This window comes from Schistosoma mansoni, chromosome 6 (assembly GCF_000237925.1).
Source record: "Schistosoma mansoni strain Puerto Rico chromosome 6, complete genome".
Lineage (NCBI taxonomy): Eukaryota > Metazoa > Platyhelminthes > Trematoda > Strigeidida > Schistosomatidae > Schistosoma > Schistosoma mansoni.
In genome coordinates, this window is record NC_031500.1 from 16730238 (window position 1) to 16757736 (window position 27499).

Genomic DNA, 27499 nt, shown 5'->3' on the forward strand with positions numbered 1-27499 from the left:
CCATGGAAAACCTGGAAGCACTGGACGGCCATTTCGTCCTATTATGAGACTTCTCAGCAGTGTTCATCCACGATTCCGCACTCGCGAGATTCGAACCCAGGACCTACCAGTCTCGCACCAGATCACTTAACCTCTAGACCACTGAGCCGGTCGGCATCCAACGGTGTTAATGTTTAACTTCAACCAATCCACAAAATTGAGCAACTGTTCACCAATTATCTTCAGTGAGTTGATATCTCTACAACAGACTTGGTAGAACTCCACTAGTCACTGCTTCCCACTACAACTCAAGGAAACATCCCTTACAGTCAGTCGCTAGTGAGCATAAGATTATAGATCAGAAGGGTTTTAGTGGAGATTTCAGTATTTTCATAGTTGAAATCGTGATCGTGGATGCGCACTCCTGAGGAGTCCCATAATAGGACGAAACGGTCGTCCAGTGCTTCCAGGTTTTCCATGGTGGTCTAGCTTCAATTGACTTATGATTTCAACTATGAAAATATAAAAAAGTTGTTTAATTTTGTAGTGAATTATCAGATTGAATTCAAATTGTTACGAATTGATGTTGACTGGAGAGCTTTTGAAAACTAAGGATTACCAAATAATACTCTCTGTCTAGTTTGGTACGGGTTAACAGTAAGCAATCATGACCCTATCAAAGATCAAACTTAAAATTGTTAAATCTCATATTAAGCGTGTTGCATTCAAGAACATTGAGTTCATTTTTCACATTTGTGATATAACACGTCAATCGTTCAACTCTATCGGTGATTAACTGTCTCACTCTCTCCGCATAGTCTGAAACAATTATTTGTGCAGAATTTTGGTAAATATTGAAGTTTTGAGTAGTATAATGTAAATTATTGATAGGAAGTAGTAATGAATTAAGATGGTGGTTGGAGGTGGTCAACAGGAAACCCTGGATGCGGATTTCGTGCTACTTGGTACTCGTCAGCAAGGTGTACCTGTAATCTTGAGGGAATTGGTGCTCCTTGACGGATTCAATCCCGTATCACTTAGCTTCACAGTCAGAAACGTTACCACTGAGCTATTCGGGCCGCGACCGACCTCCTATAGGACTGAGATGTAATCACAATTGATTGATTACTGGGTGGTGATCAATGTCATGCGTGTCAAGTTCTTCTTAGTGCTGATCGAATGCTATCGATCAAGTTGCAATGTGGCCACTAGTCTAGGTGGTTCGACACTGCGTGCACAACCATCTTATCTCAACATAGTGCATTTCGCAATCTTTATTTTCGCATTAAATCGGAAAATTTTTCGTTTTGTAAGTAGAAAGTTACAATGGAAGACAGTAGCACAATATCTCAAGTTGATTGAAGTTAGACACATACACCACTGGATATCAACTCAGTGGTTTAAAGGCTAAGCATTCCCCACAGTGTTAGAAAACTCTGGGTTTGATTCCCAGTGCGTTCGTTGATGTACACTGTTGAGGAGTTCTATGCTCAGACGAAACAGCTATTTAGTGCGCACGAATTTACAATGATTGTCTTACAAATATCGGTCCATTGTGTAAACTATGTAATATCAATGATCTTCAAAAATAATAGTTCCATAATTTTGTTCTCAACATTTAAGTAATCACTTTGTTTACAGCATATAACAACACCAAAACTAATTGATTAATCAAAGATAATGATACCCAAATGAGAATCTTTATTCTGCTTGTAATCTTAGTCTCTACTCTACTCTTCTCTTAATCTTATTCTTTTTCGTTTTAATCAAGGCATACATTCATCACCTACTTACCATCTCTATTGTTTCTCTTGTTAACAATCCACACTTAATTGTATTTTCTTGCTGTTTTCATAGTTTTATGGAATCTATTGGAATGAAAGTTGGGGAAGTTATTCTATTTTTTCACCTTCTTTGGTGTATACAGTTATTTTTTTGTTTTTATTTTCATCAGATTACTTTTCTTTTCCTTTGGTCTCATCATTGTTCAACCTAACGCAAAATAAGCTTGAATTGGTGAATAAATAAATAACCAAGATTGATGCATTCAAAGTTTTCTAGGTGTAAATTTGTTGAAATAATAACAAAATGTTTTCAGCATTATGTTCAATTTCTTATTCCATAGAGGGTTTGTTCTTGTTCTCCAATTTTAAAATAGATCTGCTTCTACTGAGACTTTTCTTTCAACAACCAACTTGCCATTGAAATTACTTAGGCCTGTTACTCCCAATGGAGCATAGGCCGCCGACCAGCATTGTTGTAAACAAGAACTTTTTCCTGTCATTTTAATCATCTGTTTAATATAAACCTTTTTTCCGTCGTATGTCGTTTATACTTAATCTTTTCTAATTACCACTAATACTGTTTGCAGTTATACTACTGTAAGTTACATTTTGATAATTTCATTTCATTGTACTGATATGGTTTGACAACTTGAAACGATTCATATATTTACCAGGTTTCTATATTGCAATGTGTTCTTGTCAGCTATTCATCGTATAATCTGTCTTCTTCTTGAAGTACATACCCTCCCTTCCAAATCTTTCGTTTAAATTCATCTTGAAAGTGTTTCCAATTGTTTTCTATTGTTTTACTAATCTTGTTTATATTGTCTATCTCTTAAATCCTTGTTTTGCTTACTTACCTATTCCTAGTACCTCTCGTGGAGGAGCATAGGCCTCCCACCACCACCACTCCTCATCGAACTCTGTCCTTGGCAATTTTTTTCCCAGTTGCTATTCATCATTTTAATGTCTGCTTCCAATTCATGGCGCAATGTGTTTGTTTCGCTTACCAGATTTTTAATAGGTTTCTTATATTTTTAAAAAAAATTCTTCATTCGTAATTCATTGTGTTACTTATGATACACCCCTCTTAGTAGTATACTAATTTCAATACTGTTTGGTTTTATTTTTTCAATATGGTGTAGTATTTTCACAATCGAATTCACAAGTCGATCTGTTTCTGAGGTGTCCTATGTTAGGACGAAACAACTGTCCAATAATTCCAGATTTTCTATGGTTGTCTAGCTAAGATCGACTCGTGAATTCAATTGTTTTCTTGTTAAAGTAGGAGTTTCATTACTTACTTACGCCTGTTACCCCTCGTAGAGGAGCATAGGCCGCTCACCAGCATTCTCCATTCAACTCTGTCCTGGGCAATCCTTTTCAGTTCGTTAAAAAGTGTTGTTCTGGTTGTCAGAAGGTGCATCGACCTCGTGACTTCCGAAAAATTTCGGCTTTCATCATGAGACGTCATAATTATTCCTCCAACTCCCTGGACAGAGTTTAAATGGTTTGAATTTTTTTTTTTGGTTAGTGTTGTTTTTAGCGAGTTAGTTTTTCTACGGGATGGGGTCGCTAACCCCATGTCCAACCCTTCTCCTTTACCCCAGCCTTGGGACCGGCAATAACTCTAGAAGAGCTACAGGCGGAGTTACATTATATCTACTTATCTTAAAAATCTTTACCCGCCTATGTAATCAAGTTATTTTTTTTCTTTTTTTTATAATCACTTCAAATTTGAGTCCTTTTTATTTCCTTTTGTATGATTGATACATCTTGCTTGTTCAATTTCAAAGTCATTTCATTTCATAAAGCCTATAATTATAATGAGTCGTTTATGAAATTAGTTGACCATAAAAGCTTTTCTTTAATAAAGTCTCATTTTTAAAAAAATTATTTATTATTATTTATTATTTAAACACATAAATATTGGTACAAGGAAGCACCAGATACATATGCGCCACACAAATCTTATTTGATTTGTGTGAGGGCTGTGATACTGCCCGGTTGCCCAAACTGAAGCAGGTGGTTTTCTTAGAGAGCCACACCCGGAGCCTTTGACCTGAAGGTCTAACCCATAAGGCAGTGGAGCATCGTGAGTAGATGCAGTCCCATGGTAACCGGTGACCAACGATTGATTCATACGCCATTTGTTCCCTCAGGATACTGGAGTTAGGCCATGTGCACGATTGGTTTGGAATGAGGGTTTTCCAACTCCTGTAGGTGGATATTCAGTGTCCACCAACCCGGTTAGAGCTCCGGACATTCGCTTTTCGTCCTCTCAATTTCGTAAACAACTCCCCTGGTATGAGAAGGCAGTGAGTAGGAAATGGTTATTTGATGATTTATACTGTTAGATTTCCTCAGAAAAAGTTGTAATTTTTGACTAAACATTCTAGGTAGCATGACTTGAAGTTACTTTCATTAATACAAATTCATCCGTCTTGTTGAAATTCACCCTTATTTCATATTTTTCCATAATTTGTCTTGTTGCGTTTTCTTATTGTTTATCCACATTAATCATAATGAAAATCAATGAAATCACAATTAAATAATCATGTTACTTTTATGTTTAAAAAGAGAGACAACTTTTAAGGTCACTTTGTTGTCTTTAGCATGATACACTTGTATACACTACAAACTGAACATTGTACAGTTCTGTTGCGATGACAATCAGTACCATTTAAGTCAAATAGGTCAATTTATGTATTCAAACAAGATTATTCTTTATTTATCAAATAACCGATGGATATTTGGAATTAAGTTAGAGTAGGTCTATATTTTCATGGATTTTAGGAAATAGAAATGTCCATATTTTAAAATAATTAGTCCCTTTGATAAATTTGGATAAAGTAATAAGAAGGAGAAGATTATCAGAACTATATGAGATATATTAAGGTAATACATTTCGAACAATTGGGTCACATATATTTATTGAGAACATTAATATATAAGAAGATAAATGGTCAACTAGATGGTGAAGATTTGTAGCTCAGGTGGGTGATTTTGATATAGGTTTGTACTCTGAGCTGGATGGTTTGGTCGTGGAGCTTTCATCGTCCTTCTGAACGACATCATCAGCACACTTCACTTCTACCCAAAGTTTGTGCTGATGATGTCGTTCAAAAGGACTATGAAAGCTTCACGACTAAACCATCCAGCTCAGAGAAAAAACCTACATCAAAAAAAGGTCAACTAGACAAATGGATGGTAAAAGAAAACAAAGATAATCGAGATAATAAAACAGTGTTATCAGGGTAGGTTTAAGATAAAAAGAAACTGTTTTTGAATACACAAAGGAAGTTTGTATGCCGAAGACTTTAATAGATGTCCTTGAAAACTTTTGTATACAATCATAAAAGCCAAGTTAAGATTAATTTTATAATCTGTTTCAAATGTGTTTAGCAATAGAGGATGATGGATGTTTGTTATTTAATTTTATCAGATCGTTTGATTTAATTTAAGTGCATGTTCAGACAACTTTACTTGCAGATCATGATTGTTCCTCCCTATGTCTATGTGGTCACACATACAGTTGAATTGGTAAGGGCAGTGGTATGTGACGCAATCGTTCACATCACGTTTAGGTTTTCAATGAAGCATGGACGTTGTTTTCTCTTTGATAATGACCTTTAACACAAAGTTCGTTTTGTTGACAAATGATTTGAGCCTTTGTTTCAACACAAGGGTATTTGACTCATTTCTCAATAGTAGGTTGATGTAGTTAAGCTATTTTGGTACTGAAGTTGTAGTAGGTCTCAACATATTGTGGCTTTTCCATCGATTTGTCAATTTTATAGGATAACCCACTCCCCATCAATGTTTTGTTCAGTGACATCACTTCGTCATCAATAATATCGTTTGTACAATTACTATCAATTCTATTAATTAGGTTCTTTATCAAGCCCTGTTTGTGCTGAGCTTGGAAATAACTGTAATAACTAAGATACTAGCTTGTCCATGTCGGTTTTCTAAAGATAGGTCATTTGATTGAATCATCGTTTTTTCTACTTATAAGAATGTCTAAGCTAGGAAGCCGGTTGTTTTTTTTGTGCACACGAAAGACTTACGTTGTTTTTATTTCTTCTTATCTTTCATTTATCTAGTTGACCTTTTACTTCCCTATACATAACTGTTTTCAATGAGTATATGTGCGATCAGATTGTTCGAAATGTATTAAGCTAATTTATCTCTCATAGTTTAAATGATCTTCGTCTTCTTGTTACTCTATTTGAAGTCCACATTTTAGTTTCATATAAAGCCTATCAACACATAATTTACCATTGTGTTCATTGACAGTCGATAGTTCATTTATATAAATATTCTTATTAGAAAAAAGAATGATAATTAGTCATGGTTCTGTAAATTCTACAGCAGTGACACCTAGTTACTGAAACTGAAAGGATATAAAAAAGAATATTGAGAATTTCTAGCTGTCATACATATGTGATATGGAAGAAGATAGATATAAAGTTGTGAGTAAATAGTGCGAATCGACTCAATGAAGTAATGAATGTGCACAGGTGTAAGTATGCATTGAATTAGGTTTCATGTACGTGAAGTTCTCGTCCCTGTAATCTTGCATGGAATGTGAAATGAATGTTAACGGTTGTGAGTTATGTAGGAAAGTTGTAACCATTCCTAATGGAGTTGGTAATATAATAATGTAATGAACGAAGACTAAGGTTGGGATATAATCAATTTATTATTTAACGTACAATCACACAGTAGTTTAGCAAAATATAAAAATCATGCATAGGCCTATGCTCCATTTGGAGTAACAGGCGTAAGTAAGTAAGAAAATCATGCATCATATATATTATTTGTATATCTTTAAATTGTCTCTTACAAGCTTCATTGTTCCTTCATTCTAATTGTTATCTTGATTGCTTTTAGTTCCCTTCTATCTTCCCTGCATTTCGATCTTCTCAACCTTCTGTTCACAGACATTCCTCTTCCGATTGGTGTTTCATACTACTTATATCTGCAAAGATATGTAGCATGCACCACGAAAGTTTTTTGCTGTTGTTAACATAGTAAATTAATCACAACAACTCAGAACATTCTACAACTTGTCATTTAATTTATTATCAGAAGGGGTTTTGTGGATATTATAGTAATTTTGATAGCTGAGATCATGAATCAATTGAAGCTAGACCACCATGGAAAACTTGGAAACACTGGACGACCGTTTCGTCCTATTATAGATCGGTTGAAGTTAGACATTAACACCGTTAAATGCCGGCTCAGTAATCTAGTGGTTAAGCGCTCGCGCGCGAAACTGATGGGTTCTGGGTTCGAATCTCTTGGGGCAAGACCGTGGATGCGCACCGCTGAGGAGTCCCGCAATTGGTCGGAACGACCGTCCAGTGCTTCCAGGTTTTCCATGGTGGTCTAGCTTCAATTGACTCATGATTTCAACTATGGAAATACTGAAATCTCCACAAAACCCCTTCTGAACTTGTTTTTGTGTGTCTAAAACATCTAATTCCTTTTTATCTATCAGTTTCATTAATGCTCTACAAAAATTTCCTACTCGGATCATTCCATTTCATTTCTTTTTTACAATTTTACATTCTTTAATTGTTTATTTTTTGTTTAAGTCGGGCGACAGATTCATCAGAGTGTTGTTCCCCCTCTCTGCTAAACATTAACTCTAAAATCGTATTAATCCAGTGCTCTTTTTTTGTTGTTACATAATTGTTTCTGTCGAATTATAAATGATCTATTTACAAATAGTGTTGTAATTTGGACAAGTTGAATTTAACTTTCATTGTCTATGGAAATGTTTTATCTCTATCCATGATTTGTTAATGTATCTTTTAATTAGACTAATTCTTTTTCTTTGTTTTGGTGGATATGAGACCATTCCATGAAATTATTAATTACTACTGGCAGATGTAGATTTCTTGGTTTAGGTCTTTGTACTAATAGTCATAATTTGTGTGGTTTTCAAGTTGTGAATTGATATGGCGCCAACTTCCATTTTCTATCTTTCTGTAAATATTATATTATCTGTTATTTTCAAACTTTTCCTTCTTTAACCATATTCAATTCGTTTCTTAATTGCTTTAAAATTTCTCTAAATTTTTTGATGTCAAATGTGTGTGTGTGCATAACAACTTGGACCTATCCATATTCCTATCGAATTCCACGTTGATAATGACTCATTTACCTATATAATTTGTTGCTTATCGTTTGTTGTCTGAACGAGCTGGCTTGAAAAATGCAAGAGTTTGGTTGGTTACTTTGTGTGTAGGCTTTACTGTGTCATGTTTCTGCAGTTATTTCTCTTTATCTCCATAGGAGTTGCGATAGTCACTCAATTATCTTCAACGCCGTGATAATCATTTATCTTTTGTATGTTTATAGTGTATTTTTTTGTATGAATATCTGACCTGGTGTTAGTACGTTGACTAATATCTTATGTACAGAAATGACAATTAAATTTTCAAGAAAATTTGATAATTATGGCTATTCGAACGACTATTTCTTGTCTTACGTTTTGTCATGTATTTAGTAAATACCACTTATTGATACAGGGTTATGGAGATTGTTAAGTTTCGTTAAGATCCTGAATCGATTAATTTCAGACGACCATTGAAAACCTGAAAGCACTGGACAGTCGTTTCGTTCCATTACACTTTTCAGGAGTTTCGTACTGGGACGAAACGTCTGTCCAGTTCTTCTAAGTTTTCACTGACGGTCTCACATTGATCAGTTCAGGATCTCAATGAAATTTCACTTAGAACTTAGGTTTCTCTATATATATATTTAGTGACAAGACATTCTGATTGTCTTAAACACAAAATGCTTATTTTTTCCAAGGTTTTTCTAAACATATTTGGTGCCTAATAAATTAAAAACTAAACAAATCTTTGTTTTCGTAATGGTTTCATGACGCTTGATTTTCTTTTAACGAAAGTCTTTGTATATTTTATAGTTACAAACCATATAAAGTAACAGTTCTATAGGAAGTTACCTAATTCAAGATCCAATGTCATGTATGGTTTTTTTTGTATTTCCTAAGTTTTGAATGATTACAAGGTCGTAAATAGTTAACGATAGCTTCGGCGAATAAGTAATTTGTCTTAGGTTTTAATAAGGTGTCAGCTCACCACGGAAAAAAGAGAGTTTGACCACAGAAATAATGTCTTTTCATGTTATATCGATTGCGTGAGCGTGCCCTGTTAATATATGACGTTATAAGACTGCCTATCAGGGAACAGTGAATTTATTGATCGCACAATGATACACAATATCCGTATGAACAGTTTTGAGTACTTATCAGTCCTGCTATCTGCCTAGCCCAGACAGTTAAGTCCAGAACACCAATAACAGTCTCTGCAATATGAAGCATTATTCTCAAACATACTGGGTTTATATACCAAACAACCAGACCACATCGTACAATAAAATAGAAAATAGCATTTGTATAAGATTTAGCCAAATGTGGCTGTAAATAGGGGGAACAGTAATTAATGGAATGAGGATAACTCAAGAATGGTAAATCGTATAATAATAGTCTATAGGTCAAAATGAAGCTTATATTAAGGGGGACACGAATATGAATAGTTTAGTTACTTAACAATCATACAACAAGAAATATACATATCATATTGGCCCATACATAGTTCTCAACGTTACCATTCATAAATCTCCACGGGACATAACATTTCACTAACAGCCCTACAAGCTTCCATTGAAGACAGTAAGATATAGAAATTATAGAGGTAGCAAAACGAAAACTCATCCCTTAAGAGTCTTTGTGTTCTTGGTTCGAAGTAATACCGTTTCATAGTGTATACACCAAGAGGATGTTTACTTACTAACCATTTTCAACCACTCCCATACCTACCGTGCTACGCCGAATTGAACTTTCCAGTTTCAGTTCTGATAATGTTTGTGATATCATCAAATCTCTAAATCAGAGAGAATCACCCCCAACTTTTCTATGAGAAATTACCATAGAACCACCCCCAATGAATTAGTTTTAATAAAAATAGACTCAAATGACGTTAATTTCTTTTTTTTCGAAGTTACATTACGAATGTTTTACATAGGTATCTACAAAACTACAAGTGGTTTCACATGGTTTCTTCTACATAAACCCACTCAGATACATGCATATACAAACGATTCACATTTCGTTATTTCACTTTGTTTAATCATTGTATAAATTCACTTGGTTTCTATTTTGGTATCGGTGTTAACTTGTTCTGTATTGTAGTTTAATCCATTTAACGTGTAACCTAATAATAGTAGTAATAATAATCTAAGATCAGCGATTCATTGTTGTTTGTTTAACCAAAAAAATAGTGTAAATTAGTTTTTATTGAGGTGTACGAAATAATAATTTTTCCCCTTTATTACATCTGTTTCCCTCTCTATCAGGTCTCGTTATCCGAGTATGGATCAGTTGGCTGATATGATCACATCGATCCTTGTTCATTTTGGGCAAGTTTTTATTTTTTTATTTCTTCATGTTCTTTTTTTTACTTTTCATTGGAGCTTTTTGAATGTTGATTGTTATTAATATAAGGAGATTTATGGAGATAATAGTATTTTGACCATTCGAATCACGAATTAAATCCTAGCTAGGCCGCCATGAAAAACCTGGAAGCATTGGATAATCGTTTCGTTTTAGTACGAAAGTCTTCAACAAGCGGGTATCTAACTCAGGATCTTCAATCTTGTAGGTGAACGCTTAACCTCTGGGCAACTGAGTCGACATCCAATGATGTTAACGTCTTTTATATAGGGTATATATTTACAATATTCAGTCTAGTAAATTTATTTACACCTTTGCTCTACTAGTATGTCTTCAACATAACTTCAGACTAAACACTTTCTGCCATGTTGGCAGATGCAGATTACTTGGTTGGGGTCCGCGTGACCATCATAACCAATGGTTGGAGACTATATGTGACATGGCTCAGAATGGACCACAACGGCTTAGGTGTATACACTCTTTGTCTTTTTTTAAACTGTGAGATTAAAATTGCTTCATATCTTTCTTTCTTCCTGTACTGTATCCTTATATACAACCTTTCTTTTATATATTAACACAATAGAATAAACTAGTTCTATGAATTCGGTGTTTATCTTGTTGTGCTAATGAGGTATGGCAACTTGGACCGATGCATATATGTGCCTGGTCCTACGTTGTAGCTGGCTGAATGACTAAAGTAATTTAAACCCATTTTGTAATCATGATTTTAAATATCACAGGTTGTAAGCAACTGAAGAGAACCATTGAAATAAAATGGATTCATTTTATTCTTTTAGAATCATTGTTCTTACTCTTTTCAAAATGATAGTGTTTCAGTCAAAGTTATTTTAACTTTAACCCAATTCAATGACCAAGTCATAAGAAGTTTGTCTACACTCGTCCTTAAAGTTTACTATTTTGGTTACTTAGTTATGCCTGTTACCTTTCATGAGGTATATTACTCAGACCAGAATTCTCCAACCGACTTTATCCTTGACTGTCTCCTCCAGTTGTTTACAAGCCCTATTCATTCTTTTCATATCTTCCTCCACTTCCTGGTGTAATATGTTCTTTGGTCGACTTCTTTTCCTATAAACGTAAAGATTTGAAGTTTGAGCTTGGTTTGTGATTCAGTTTGATGATTTTCTTAATGTATACCCTATCCCACCTCCAACATCTTTTCCTGATTTCGTCTTCAACTGAAAGTTGGTTCGTTCTCTAACACAGTACATTATTGCTAATGGTATCCATCCAATGAATCTGGAGTATCTTACTTCAACAATTATTTTAAATATACTTGTACTATTTTTTTGTATAAGTTTAGTATATAGCGTATGTAGCCTCTGCCAGGGAAGTCCTATTTACTACCTTCTCACACCAGGGGTGTTGTTTACGAAATTGAGAGGACGAAAAACGAATGTCCACCGTTTTAACCGGTTTGGTGGACACGGCAAGTCCACCTAGGGGAGTTGGAAAACCCTCATTCCAAACCAATGGTACACATGGGCTCCAGTATACTGAAGGAACAAATGGCGTATGAATCAATCGTTGGTCACCGGCTACCATGGGACTGCATCTCCTCACGATGCTCCACTGCCTTGTGGATCAGACCTTTAGATCAAAGGCCCAGGGTGTGTCCCCCTAAGAAAACCACCTGTTTCAGTTTGGGCAACCGGGCAGTATCACAGCCCTCACACAAATCAAATATGATTTGTGTGGCACATATGCATCTGGTTCCTCTTTGTACCATAAGTTTATTAATACTACTTTAACATTTGAATATTGTTAAGTGGTGATAGAATATAAACCTTTATCATAATATCTCTTCAACATTAATCTTCTTTTATAATACTAGTGAATGATGCCTTGTATGTTTGTTTATTATTGAAAAACGAATTAGTTTTCCATTTAAATCTATCTAACCTCTTGTTTAATGGTGTTCTCTATTCTCTTTCTTTCTTTCTAATTCATTGATAATTGACGTTTTGTTTAAATTATTTATCATCATTGTTGTTGTTGTTTAGTTCCCTTTCTTTTTTTCTTCTTCTTTTCTTTTCAAATGTAGAATAAATTATTTTTTGGGTTTTGGTATGGGAGCTGGGTCAAATATTCTCGCTCGTTATGCAGTAAGTTTATAATGATGAGGATGATGATGATGATGATGATTGATAGATTGCTGTTAATTTAAACAATAGTTTTGGATATATATCTGTTTCAATGATATTTTCTATAAAGAGAGATTGATATATGTATTGAATGTGATCTCTTCTAATTGAAATTTACTTATTTTATTCTAACTTATCATATTTTTTAAAGTTCATGTAAGTATTAGTAACTTCAGGATTAATGCAGTTGTTAGAAAACGGGTGGGATACATGTTACATATGCCCAACCACCGACTGCCCCGACGTGCAATGTTTTATGGTGTAGGAGTAGGTTGGAAGAAAGCTAAGGGTGGCTAGACCAAAACTTGGCATAAATCCATGAAGTCGCTGACAAGTGGACTGAGCCATGTTGGTGGGTGTAGACTACTGTTTGGGATCCGCGAGATGATAACAACCAATGGTTAGAGATCTTGAATAATATGGCTCAAAATCGTTTGCAATGGCGAAGGTGCAACCACTCTTTGTGTTCTACCGAATTCTAATCTTCTGAATACTTCATGTCTCTATCTTATTTCTCTTTCCAAATTTATTTCACTGGATTATACTTCTTGAAAAACATCTTCAAACCCCAATCTTTCACATTACTGCTTATACTCTTACTACTTCTACCACTATGGGATTTGAATCGACAACTGCATCTCTATGTTAATGTGGTATGGCAATTCGAACTGATGTGCGTACGTACAAAGTTCTATGTTGTGACTGACTGACTGACTGATAAACATTCATGACTGCTGTAACAATATAACAGATGTAGACAGAAGTGGTGTTGGTTTTAAGTAAATTATGTTATCTACAGAATTTGATTTTTTTTTAAATCAGAAGGGGTTTTGTGGAGATTTCAGTATTTTCATATTTGAAATCCTGAGTCAATTGAAGCTAGACCACGATGAAAAACCTGGGTTCGAATCTTGCGAGTGCGGGATCGTGGATGCGCACTGCCACTGAGGAGTCCCATAATAGGACAACTCGAACTGATGTACGTACGTACGAAGTTTCACGTTGTGACTGACTGAGTGAACTTCAGGATTAGATTTAAACGATGATGCGTTACAAAGAATATGATATATATATTTTAACTGATGGGATTTGGCAAAGATTGGTTCAATTTATAGATTTTATTGGTTACAGATTAATTACAGTTATGGTATCACTGAAGACTAATAAATACTGGACAGTTGTTTTATCCTAATTTGGGACTTTGTGGCAATACACAGCCACGACATCTTAAGGATTCGATTTCAACTGCTTAGAGTTTCGAAACGAACGCTTAACTACTAGAATTATTGGGTTATCAGCTAACAGTCCAAGTAATAATACTATGATCAATTTGCTATATGGTGCAACATTCATCAAATGTTATCGGTGGCAACTCTTTCACTACTGACACATCGGCATACTGCCATTCATCAATTTTTTATTGTTTTCAATGGTACTACAGCTGAGATCAATCTAGGGAGAGTACTGCCTAAAAAGTATTTACTATCACGGATATCAGTGCATAAAGATAACCAAAAATGTTTAAAATATATATGTTACATCATAATGAGTGAGAAAAAAGGGTTTTTTATGACTTCACATGAGTCGTCTCTTCAGTGAATACAATTGATCGATTTAAGTCGGAAGATGAATTAATTAGAATTGACACCGCTGTCTGTCCAAATAAGACGGAAGGAATTTGTTTTTCAAGATGGCAACTTATCTCTAAAAGTTTTACCTATTTTCATTTAGTATTTGTGACTGTCATCCTTGCATACTTACACTCTTTCATAAAATGTTTATAATCTATCGTGAATATTTAATTACTGAGTCTGTTTGTTGACTAACTACTTACCTTGACTAATGAGACGCATAGTTTAACACAAATAAGCGTGAGAGCTGACAATATTATATTGTATCCTATCAGTTCACTATTTTAAGCACCTTCTATTCCACTGTCTTGAGTTCAAATAAAAGAACACCTCAGTCATGCTCCTATTGTTATGCTTCAAACACATATACGTTTAGTCGTCTACAAATTTTGAATTAATTGAAGAGTTCCAAGTTCGATTTTTATTTATTTATTTAAACACATAAATATTGGTACAAGGAAGCACTAGATACATATGCGCCACACAAATCTCATTCGATTTTTGTGAGGGCTGTGATACTGCCCAGGTGCCCAAACTGAAGTAGGTGGTTTTCTTAGAGGGCCACACCCGGAGCCTTTGACCGAAATGTCTGATCCACAAGGCAGTGGAGCATCGTGAGGAAATGCATTCCCATGGTAGCCGGTGACCAACGATTGATTCATACGCCATTTGTTCCTTCAGTATACTGGAGCTAGGCCATGTGCACGATTGGTTTGGAATGAGGGTTTTCCAACTCCTGTAGGTGGATATTCAGTGTCCAGCAACTCGGTTAGAGCGCCGGACATTCATTTTTCGTCCTCTCACTTTCGTAAACAACAGTCATGCCACGAGAAGACAGTGAGTAAGACTTCCCTGGTAGAGGCTGTATACGCGTGGCCATATGAGAGCATTTGGATAGAGAGAGCGGACACTCCCCACACTCGGCCGTACCTGGGCATTCGCGCGCTCGATTTAACACCACTTCAATCTAGAAAGTATTTAATAAAAAGTCTATTAGTAATCTAACTTCATCACCTTTCATCGATTTTAGTAGTAGTAATAATAAGTAATGTAGTGAATAAGAATAAAATATCTACTATTATTTACTATAGTTCCTAATATCTTTCCCAGTTAAGGGTTTAAATCAAAATCCCTAATCTTTATGTACAAAGGATATTTGTATTACTGTTATGTATTCTCAGGTTAAAAAAAAAAAAACTTTTTTAATGAAATTTTCTATGACTATTGATTTATAAACTTTATTTTTTCCCAGTATTCATCCGTATCTTTACTATAATAAATAATGCAGTTTAGTTGCCAAGTATATTGCTTCTATGAATGAAGACCAATAATACTATGATAAAGCTATAGTATAGGGATACGCTTGAATGAGTCTCAAAATAAGCAAGCAATTTCATGGCAATTTTTTATGCCAGTGAGTTAGTTAGTTAGTTGTACGCAAAGTAGAACCTGATACATATCTTCATTGGTTCAAATGGACAAACTAAATTAGCACAGCTAAGATGTCAGAGTTGTATGAGTATTGAAAGTACTTACTAATGGTAGTAGTGTAGTGAACGAGAATACGAGTGGGGACAATCGAATGTATTTAGGTACAACATTACAGAATATCTCATTAAAATATGAGAACCAAATTGCGGCCTGTTTAAAGATCTGGGCTACCTGTTCCTGTCATCTACATATTTCAATAAGTTATATAATTTTGTTTGTTTTAATACATCATTATGGCTATTAATCGCACAACCTATTCAGGTGCGTTTCTGAAAAGTGTAAAAGCTTTCGCTGTAAATGTTACAGAAGGCCTAATCAGAAATATCGTGGTTGCTGTCAATATGCAGCGAAAAGAATGTACATTATTCAGATGTCGATTGACTGGGCTGCTAACTTCGAACTGGTAATCACTCAACATTTTCGTCAAAATCGATCAAGAAGTAAGAAACGGAAACTTGTTGGAACACATTGCGCTGAGAATTTTATATTGTACCAAAAATATAATATTGAATGAAGCTAATAATAATAATAAAATAATAATAACAATTAATTTGCGAACTATCAATCAATTGTCTCAATCTTCACCGTTTTTTCTGTAAATATCAGTCCATGGTCTCCGATTATAATTGTTCATGCATTTTCGTACCAATTGTGTGCCGTTCTCGTTCCCTCCTTATCGATCTTCTACTGAAATACATTCAATGCTCGACTGTCACAACATACTACTTATTTGGATATCAGTAACCCACACCACAATACAATTAGTACAAAAACGCAAAGTATTTTAGTCAATAAAAAGAAAGAATCATTGAGCACACCCCCTACTGAACAGTAGTAGAAACACAACAACAATGGATTAATGAAAGAGCAAGTGATAATTAAACAAAAAATGGCCAATCTAAAATCCAAGTAAATTTTAGATAGTGGGTATTTATTAAAGACACTACTGATCAGTTCATTCTTATCAAACTGGATTAATACTCCGTCTCAAAACGTCCATCAATTCCTCTGTCAGCAATCATCGCTGTTGAATCATGTGCTGGGTAATCGCTTCGATTAATGTCTTCAGCAGCATAACCGCTTTACATTCATCAGGTCCGTAGTCTATGTGTTTAAACATAGAATTCAGCTGCCGAATCAGTACAACTATTCAGGGTTCTATCTAAATCTTCTGGCTTCGCATAAAGCATCTCGTCAACAATCGTCTGCACTTCTAAAACCAATAACAAAAGTTCTCTTGATGATATAGTTCTTGACTTCATAGTTGTTTTCAACAGCTTATTATTATTATTCCAAAGGAAATTAATACATTTTGATGGTGAAACGTGCGGCAGTCGTGGATATGATGTCACTAACCGTCGAAGGTTTGATTAATTAAACGGTGGAATAGTAGTGTAGTGTGTGCTACTGATGTCGACAGACAGAATTAGTGTATATCACCAATCGAAAGTGTAATGCCTGGCGGCACAAGGTTAAAAAGATCGAAGAGAAGAGAAAGAGGACAGAAAGTGTTTGGTGTGGAAACGAAGGAAAAACAAAGTCTGATACGATTGATGGATGTTTTGCAAATGAAGTATTTATTGTATGATTCTCAGATTTTTGCTAAAAGATTCTGTAATTTTGTATTCAAATACATTTAGTTGTCCCCACTTGTGTTCTCTTTCACTACAGTAGAAGCAGGTTACATTATCCTTATTCATTCTTGTGAGAATTAGGAACTGGTATTTGACGTTATATCTATGTCAGTTACAACCTTTAATAATTTCCCGCTGGTCATCAATGGAATATCACTCGTTTAGTGGTCGGGAGTTTACGTAAAGTACTGGGTTGGGCAACATCAGTAATTGAATTATCATCTAGATTATTATCAGTACTAGGGTTCCCACTGTCTCATATATCTGGAAGCAGCTTATCCGTATATGATTCATAGAGTGTATACCAAGATCCCACATCAATTTGCACCCGTGACGCCTGTAAAGCATATGATTTATTATATTTCCCAACTCGCTTCTCCTTTATCTCATACACAGTTGATACATTACATCCAATCAATAAATTTACACTTTGGTCTCTGACATTTAACCCAGTAGTTCCAATATTAATATCAGTTGGTAAAGCATTGAGAAAAAAAATATTTCGTCTTATTGTAGTGGACGCGACTCACAAGTATGTTTGTAAGTAGTATGTAGTGGAATGTGGCGTCAAAGTTGCTACAATGATCAGATAAAGTGAAGAGTTTCAATGCATCCAAAGCACAGCTTATGAAGAACACTTGGGGATCAGATGAGAAGATATTTCAGATGGCAGAACACATGGAAAGTTACAAATAAGCAATTGAAGGCTATGTATATGTATTATCTAAATACTTTGTAACTTCTCGCAATAAATATGCATTCTTCCTGCCTATTGTCGTTTCTGTCTTTACTAGTTTAGAATTCTTCAGCAGTATTTGTCCACAATTTTGTTGTTTCACTGCTCATATAATTCATAGATATATTCTACTTGTCAATTGAAACATTTAACTATCAATAAGATTAACCTAATGTTTATTTGTAAACACTAAAACTTCTATCAATTCCCTTAGTTACTAAAATGTTTATGAAATAGTTGTGAATTCCATGTTCATCTTACGCACATACACACACAAACACACATAGACTATTAGAATCTATTACTTGGATTTGTTGAAACTATGTACTATTACATTGTTATGAGTTGATTTTCTTTTATATATATATTCTAAAGAATGACACTCCAATGAAGTGAATAGATAAATCCAATGTACTAATCACTTGAAAAGTTTATTGAATCTACTTCTTCTTCTTGTTCTTCTTTCACTGATGACATAACTAACTCTTTGTCTTGCCTTCTTTGTACAATCGATAGATACATTAATAAAGTCAGTTCTCTTAATATTATTGAAATTGATTAAGTTAGTTTGCCCTTTTGTAATTGGTCATTTTAAAGTAAGAGAATAGATGAGTATTTTTCATTATAGTTTATTAGTGACATACTTCTTTCTGTACTTCATTCCTCTTAGTTAGATAGATGGCTTTCATTTGATTTGTTTAAATTGTAGTTATTAAGGCGTTACTTATACAGTATGAAAAGGGCTGTTTAGGGTGATTCATCTCTTATAAGAAAACTATGTAGGAATATTTATTTGGTAAACTGTTAAGCATTGAATATTGGATTTTAAAGTATTTCACATTGTATCATGTTTCTATCTGAGATATCAGTCTATCAACTTATCAATATTACACCCTTGTCTGAAACTCTTCAAGAATGCTCACTTTTGTGTATTTCAGGAGTCGAGCGCAAGACCTTTAAATGTTATGGCATGTGTATGTTACCATTAAACCCAATAACTCCGCATTCAAAAAAATCCCATTTGTGATTTTAATGTCATTGTTAAGGAGTTCCATATTATCAGAAGGGGTTTTTGTGGAGATTTAAGTAATTTTATGGTTGAAATCATGAGCCAATTGGAGCTAGACCATCATGGAAAACCTGGAAGCACTAGATGGCCGTTTTGTCCTATTGTGGGACTCCTCAGCAGTTCGTATCCACGATCTCGCCTCACGAGATTCGAACCCAGGACTTATCAGTCTCGCGCGTGTGTGCTTGACCACTGAGCCGGGATTCAATGGTGTTAATGTCTAACTTAAACCAATCCACGATATTGCACCACCGTCCACCATTGTCTTTAGTGAGTTGATATCTCACGACAGACCTGTATTGGTTGAAGTTAGACATTAACACCGCTGGATCCCGGCTCGGTGGTGTAGTGGTAAAACACTCGCGCGCGAAACTGATAGGTCCTGGGTTGGAATCTCGCGAGGCGGGATCGTGAATACGTACTGCTGAGCAGTCCCACAATAGGACGAAACGGTCGTCCAGTGCTTCCAGGTTTTCCATGGTGGTCTAGCTTTAATTGACTCATGATTTCAACCATAGAGTTCCATAATACTTTGAAACAAACTTACAGCATTGGTTTTCAATAGTTATGTTGATAAAACTTGTCCATGATATAGACCACAAAGTGAATAGTTTTTGCTAACATCATCTACTAACCACCAATCGAACGAAAGTTTAAGTACAGTTATTGAATGTATTGAAGTTGTGTTACATTCTGGATGTAATTCTATTTAACTTCACAAAGACCCATATGTATTTACTTCTGTCGAAAGAAGGTTGTTGTATTCCCCAAACATTTAGATGCATTTTACTAACAAGTACTGATAACAACATTGAGGTGTTCTGTCGATCGATTATAACCATCGCATATGAAATAAAATTCACTGTGTTGTTAATGTGCTCTCTTAGTGGAACATCATATAACTATCATATGAAATTTGGTTAATAATAATAAGAAGAAGAACGGCTTTATTCAGAACTTCGAATTTTGGTTTAGTAAAGAATTGATTCTCAACACCGAGACTCTTGGTGACATGGCTCAGAATCGATCACAATGGCGTAGGTGTATATATTCTTTATTTTCCCTTAAACCATGAGATTAAAACTGCTTAATAACTTTCTTCCTTCCTATACTATATGCTTATATACAACCTATGTTTTATATACTACCACCACTAAATTAACTACTTCTATGAATCCGGTGTTTATCTTGTTGTGCTAACGAGGTATTGCAACTTGGACTGATGCATATGTGTGCCTGGTTTTACGTTGTAGCTGACTGACTGACTGACAACACCGATTGTGCAGTATTACAGATATCTTTTTAACATACATTCAGATTGTAGTAATTTCGGAACATATTTCAAAAGTTTTTTAATAGGAAATATTTTTCAACCGTATCCGATAATTAAAGTTTCTTTTAACCAGTTCAGCTTCTGCAACTACATTTTTCACCCATCATGTGCAGGGTACATGAGTTCTAACATATACGTATTTGTCTCTCGTTTTATCAAAGGATAAATAGATAGGAAAATACGCCAATAAGTGCAGTGTTTCTGTTCAAGTTTTCCGATATTTAGTGCTGTAATAGTTTGTAACTAATCTATAATAGGGCGTTGAGAACATGCAATTAGTAATCACAATCATACAATTTAAGCAAACTTAGCTTAATTGTAGTATTTTTACAGTTGGAAAATAGTTATGTCAAACGTTTGGTTAAACCTCCCAAGGTATGTATATTAATGAACTAGATATTTTTTATTTTTTTTAAGCTTTATTCAATATTATATTTTTGGTACAATATAGAATTCTCAGCACAAAGTACTTCAACAAGTTTCCGTTTCTTACTTCTTCGTCCTTCCTGACGATGAATATTGAGTGATCGCCAGTTAGAACGTAGCAGCCCAGTCAATCGACATCTGAGTAATGTACATTCTTCTCGCTGCATATTGACAGCAACCACGATATTTCTGATTAGGCCTTCTGTAACCTTTACAGCGAAAGGTCTTACACTTTTCAGAAACGCACCTGAATAGGTTGTGCGACTAATAGGCATAATGATTTATTAAAACAAACAAAATTAGATAACTTGTTGAAATATGTAGATGACAGGAACAGGTAGCCCAGATGTTTAAACAGGCCGCCAATTATCTTTGACATATACTAATATCCAGTTACTCTTTATACTCTAAATTCTGACTTAGCCTTCCATAAATAACTTCGACTTCTGTTTGAATTCTAAATCCTTATGTTTTATTGTTTGAAATAACGTTTTAGTAACAGATACGATTTTCCGAAATATTAGTTATTTCCTTAGTATTGTTTGTTTGAATCCTCCCATCGATGCTTAGGACTGAAACTGGCCAGTCTCTTATTGGCATATGTGTATACTGTGCGTATTGCCTCGATATTGCAGTCCTAAGCATCAATGGGAAGATTCAAACAAACAATACCAAGTAAATTCAGACTTCACCCTATTCCACAAGCAAGTGGCTATCAGGACTCAGTAGCTGAGTGGATAACGCGATGGCGTTTGAATCGAAAGGTACTGGGTTCGAGTCTCAGAGTAAACATCAACTCTGAGATACAGGTACATCCAGCTGACGAGTTACAAATAGAACGAAACGCGCGTCCTGGATTCCACTGCGTGCTACTATCCATCTTTGCTTATAATATTAGTTATTCCATCTAAATTTTGTGTGAATATTTTTGCTACTTATATTTATTACAGTAGTAAATATCTTATTCGCATTTTTTTTAAATTGTCAAATTTTTTTAACAGCTTCGTTATCCAGATCAAGTATTGGGATTATTCCTTATTAATCCAAATGCATCAACTCATGGTTATTATCAATGGTTTCGTAATGTTTGGTCTGATTTACCTGCACTTGAACGTGGTGTACTAACGGATAATTTAATGAGTCAATTAGAAGCTCATTGGTTTGGATTTGTAAGATTTAATTCTTTATGCTTATCATAATTAACTAACTAATTGTATTCACACTTTTATCATTGTTTTCTTTGCAATTACAATGAAGATTTGTAGCTCATATGGTTGATTCCACTAATGTTATGTTTTCTGAGCTCTATAGAATAAACGTGAAGCTTTCATTATTGTTTTGGATTATATCATCAGAGCCTAACTTCTGTTAGAATTAGACGTTGATGATATTAACCAAGATGACAAATAAAGTATTACAATCTGATTGTGTTGTTCAATGGACACAATACCACTAAACGTTATTCTCTTCAAGTAGTTGGGTCGTTTTCCGTGTATTCCTTAATTTATTAATCTTCTTGAATAGAGGGTGAAGCATGTTAACAGTTACTTCAATGTCTGACTTCGGTGCTTCAGCTGGTATATTGTCAGATCCTCCCGCTTTCCCGCTCTTGATTTTTCTGGTGGTCATCTTGATTTCTTCGATCGTTGATGGAGCGACATCCATAAGAAGGTCTGTGTGTGTTGCTTCGCTATCCGGTGGATTCAATGGAACTTGTCTATCCAAGAGTTCCTCGAAGTGTTCCAACCATCTGTTCTTCTGTCCTTTAGTTTCAATGATTGTCTTCTCTTCTTTGTCCTTGATGAGTCTCACTGGTTCGCTCCGTTGTGTCGTATATTTATTTCATTTTTTTTGTCACAACATGTCCCCTGTTTTTGCTAGCTGTTCCACATATTTCTGCTTGTCAGCTCTACTAGTCTTCATCATTTGCTTGTTTGCTTCTGCATAGTCGGCTTGTGCCTTGACTTTCTCTGTTCTTGCTCAGTTGTTGTTAATTGTTGTTTTCTTGTTCTTCCCTTCTTGAATCCTGTCCACGGTTTCGTTAGAGATCCATTCCTTATTATGATGCTTGTTGCGGCCCAGCACCTCCTGACACGTTGAAGTTAGTACTTCTTTGATCACTTTCCAGTTGTCTTGTTCTTCTTTAAGTAGATCTTGTAAAGCTTGAAACCTGTTGTTGAGAGTTATCTTGAATTGGATCGTGGGTGCGCACTGCTGATGAGCTCTGTACTTGGACGAAACGGCGATCGAGTGCTTCCAGGTTTTCATTTGTGTTCTAACTTTGATTGAATTATGAATCCGTCTATGAAAATATCACAATCGCCACGAATCCCCGTAGCAATATTTTGAATTTCTCAGTTATAACTTTCAAATCTTTCGAAATTGAATAGGTTTTTTTTGATTGTTTGATGTTCATTACAAACAGTATATATATATATAGTGAGATTTTTCGTAAGAAACAATTAATTGACAGTGAAAAGGATAAGAGTTGTCACTATTCAATTTGTGCTAATAAAGTTTCGTATGATGCTTTGATGAATTAATAATATATTCTGAACAACTGACTAGAAAACTTCACAATTAGGAAGATATTCAAGGGCTAATAGAGTACTTGCTTACTTACGCCTGTTACCCCTCGTGGAGGAGCATAGGCCGCACACCAGCATTCTCCATCCAACTCTGTCCTGGGCAATCCTTTCCAGTTCTTTCCAGTTGTTATTCATCCTTTTCATATCTGCTTATTCCTTCAACTCCCAGGTCAGAGTTTAAATAGTTTGAATTATTTTCTCTGGTTAGCGTTTTTTAGCGAGTTAGTTTTTCTACGGGATGCGGTTGCTAACCCCATGCCCAACCCTCCTCCTTTACCCGGGCTTGGGACCGGCAGTAACTCTTGAAGAGCTACAGGCGGAGTTCATCAGTGTGATATTCGGCCGCTTTTTATATATAAAAAACTGGTATCACTCTAATTTGAAGTGATGATGATATAAGTTTTAGACTTGGCTCAATCCATCGTGTGTATTGAGAAAAATTTATATTTAAATTTATATTTAAATGATAAGAACTCTGTTTTATTAATTGTGTTTAATTACATGTAGGCAATATCGATCGATCTATTGATTCGGACTTTTCTATCCTATACAGTCCAAGTAATTTATTCAACGAGTGTTCTCTAAATTATATAACTCAACTGTTAGATATCTCATTCACAGTAACCTTGAAAAATATATCTCCTCAATAGTATTCAATTCTCTATCAGATCCATTCTTGTAGGCTAATTTAAAGGTTTACCAATTTGATGTAAATTCTAAGTTTGAAAAATTGTCATGCTATTAAAACCATCATTGTGCATCATTACTTCGTAGAGACTTTGTACTAAGTCGAAATTTTACGTACTTTCTCCATTATTTTCATAACTTAAGCATCTATTAACTCAAAATTAAATTTTCTTTGAAACTTCCGCGATTGTATTTTTTTCCGTGGTTCTAGAGTTATCATAGTTTTCAGTTAAGGAGGTTATAACCACTCTTTATGCAGCAAGTAAAAGAAGGTTACAGCAGGATCGCCACTGGCTTCTATTCTGAGCCATATCTGATAACGTATCTAGCTACTGTGTAGTACCATTTCTCGGACCCCAGCCAGGGAGTCGTGAAGGACCAACAGAAGCCAGCCCTTTCAGCTTTCTGCAGTGTCAGTAAGCTTTTTCTATCGATACTTGAAGAAATTGATAATCTTTTTTCTTTAAAAAAAATTGTAAGTAAACTATTGTAACTGAAGCGATTCGTTCCAAAAACTTCTTTGAATATATCGAAATGATTCAACAAGGAAACCAGGTGGGTGGGATGATATCAACCTGAACTATTAATCTGTTGTATTTTATTTGATACGTCTCGTCGATTGAACGCTTTATTCGTTTCCTAAGCTATTCTGGTAACCCACAGGCTAGAACTACGCAGCGACTTGAACACCAGAGAGAAGACGCAAGTATGAGAGAAACACTTTACTCCAGGGTTCAATCTTGTACAGAAAATCATGGGTATTTATAGATGTTAGCGTATGTTAAATCAACATCATATTTCAGCCAATCCATTAACGACATTATGCTATCGACCAATAGTAGCACGCCACGTTGGAATTCCAGAATGTTTCATCATACTCTGATTGGCTAAGGCTCTTCGGCTCCTTTTTGGGCCTCTGGAGGCTTCGTTGAAGTTCTCCGGAAGCCGACTCAACATATTTGAAATAAAACGACTCTCAACTTTGATTACATTAAAATAACTTTACATTTTATTCATTTCATAATTCAGGGTTTAGTCGAAAATGCTGATGTAGCTAATTTTTATGAATCATTAACACGAAGTTTAAATCCAGCTAATTTAGCTGGTTATATACGTTCTTATGTGGATCGAACACCATTACCGTTAGTTCGACCAATACCTGGTCCTCCAATGCCTGATGCTCAAACAAATCCAAATGAAGAACCATCAGTTATACTTACTGAAGTATGCTTAGTAACTGGTGATCGCGCTGTGGAATTGTCACGTGCTTTAGCCGATATGAATGGACGTATGGATCCGAAGCGTACACAATTTCTTATGGTAAATGAATTCATTTATTTTAATTCCGTATATTATTTACTTCCATCAGTCTTTTTATGCAAAATATATTATAATCAATCCAATTTACTGGGAACAAGTAGGCTTATTCTTGATTTTTTATAGTTAGACAATGCACCTGAGTTTGAGTAAATCTAAAGGTTGTAATTACCATAGATTTTATTCTACGGTGTTAACATCCACCGTTAAATGGCCGGGTCAGTTGTCTAGATGTTAAGCGTTCGTTCGCGAGACCGAGGGTCCTGGGTTCGATTCTTGCATGGCGAATCGTGAATAGGAAGAAATGGCAATCCACTGGTTTCAGGTTCGCAATGGTGGTCTAGCTAAGATCAGTTCGTGGTTTCAACAGTGATAAAACAAAATATGTATCAACCAATAAGTTTGTTTACTAATAATAGTTTTAACCAACTATATGGGATTATTTCTAGTTACTTATATGTAGTATAGTAATAGTACACAAATTTCATATTGAATATAGTTAGAAATATGCTTCGATTAACTGAATAGCATACTTTTCATTATAAGAGTGAGAGGTAATTATTGCTGAATATTTTAAAACGATTCAAAGGCTCCAGTTGGTAAGTTTTAGAGAATCAAATACTCTCGTTCACTGATCCGGAACTATTTTACTACTCATTATAGTAATCAGAAAAGAACATTGGTCCTTATGTTAACTTATATGTGACCACTTTAGAGCTCCTCCGATTGCTTCTAACTTAAGTCATTCAAAGCATCTCGGCCGATACACTATTATCAGTCAGGAAGAGGGAGCTTACGATTGATCACTTCACCTTTTGTATTTCACATTCCGGACTGACCTTAGACACAACCACAGAGGAGGAAAAGGAGCCATCAGACAAATTTCTCATCATAGTTTAGGATTCCTCAGAGTTACTCATCTACAACCCATCGATTCTTGAGCCCAAGACGTTCAGGTCTCACTTCTTATTAATTCATAATTATGGAGGATGATCATCGAAAGTATTTCACCTTCTATTTATTATTTATTTATTTGAACACATTAATATTGGTACAAGGGGGCACCAGATACATATGTGCCACACAAATCTTATTTGATTTGTGTGAGGGCTATGATGCTGCCCAGGTGCACAAACTAAAACAGGTGATATTCTTAGGGGGCCACATCCGGAACCTTTGACCTAAAGATCTGATCCACAAGGCAGTGGAGCAACGTAAGGAGATGCAGTCTCATGATAGCCGGTGACCAACGATTGGTTCATACGCCATTCGTTCCTTCAGAATACTGGAGCTAAGCCATGTGCACCATTGGTTTGGAATTAGGGTTTCCCAACTCCCCTAGGTGAATTTCCGTGTCGACCAACCCGGTTAGAGTGCCAGACATTCGCTTTTGGTCTTCTCAATTTTGTAAACAACAGTGATGCTAAGAGGAGGCAGTGAGTAGGACTTCCCTGATAGAGGCTGTATATGCGTGCCTGTGTGAGAGCATTTGGAGAGAGAGAGAGCTGACTTTCCCCACTCTCGGCCGTACCAGGGCATTTGGGGGCTAGACAATGATCATTCACGTTTGATAGAAACACTGATTGTATTGTATTGATGTTATGTGTAAAAGACTACTAAACGAAAGTTTAATGAGTATACCATATTTCACTAAACATATAAAATTGAATAAAGCGATCATTGTTATTACTATTATTATTATTATTCACCAATCACTTGCAGAATAAGTTGTTAAATCAACTTCAGATATACTACTGAAATTATATGCTAGTAGTTATTAACTACTTTACACCCAAATGTTGTTTTATGTCATAGAGCATATGTAGTATGTGAACGAATCACTTCATGATGAGTAAAACGAGTGCGGAAATTAATTTCATATGATGATTTACTGCGGAAACTCCTTAAAAATTCACTGTTTTTGTTATCTCGGCAAAGCGTCATGATGGGGGTATTGTTTAGGAAGTTGAGAGGACGAAAAGAGAATGGCCAGCGCTTTAACCGGGTTGATGGACACGGAAAGTCCACCTAGGGGAGTTGGAAAACACTGATTCCAAACTAGTGGTGCACATGGGCTCCAGTATCCTGAGGGAACAAATGGCGTATCAATCAATCGTTGGTCACCGGCTACCATGGGACTGCATCTCCTCACGATGCTCCACTGCCTT

General features: G+C 35.4%; 1 protein-coding gene across 1 annotated transcript in view; it reads left to right on the top strand.

Annotated features, from left to right (window-relative positions):
* The window catches only part of Smp_131250 (NDRG4 protein (S33 family)), a gene marked incomplete at its 3' end in the record, with an annotated part of 54875 nt that overhangs the window by 15928 nt on the left and 11448 nt on the right, over nt 1–27499 (top strand). Inside the window, exons 2-6 of the mRNA XM_018798422.1 lie at nt 10158–10220; nt 12320–12380; nt 21741–21908; nt 25044–25334; nt 25921–25930. Coding sequence (XP_018653365.1) covers nt 10174–10220; nt 12320–12380; nt 21741–21908; nt 25044–25334; nt 25921–25930 — 577 coding nt within the window. The 5' untranslated portion in view covers nt 10158–10173. The remainder of the gene's footprint in view (nt 1–10157; nt 10221–12319; nt 12381–21740; nt 21909–25043; nt 25335–25920; nt 25931–27499) is intronic.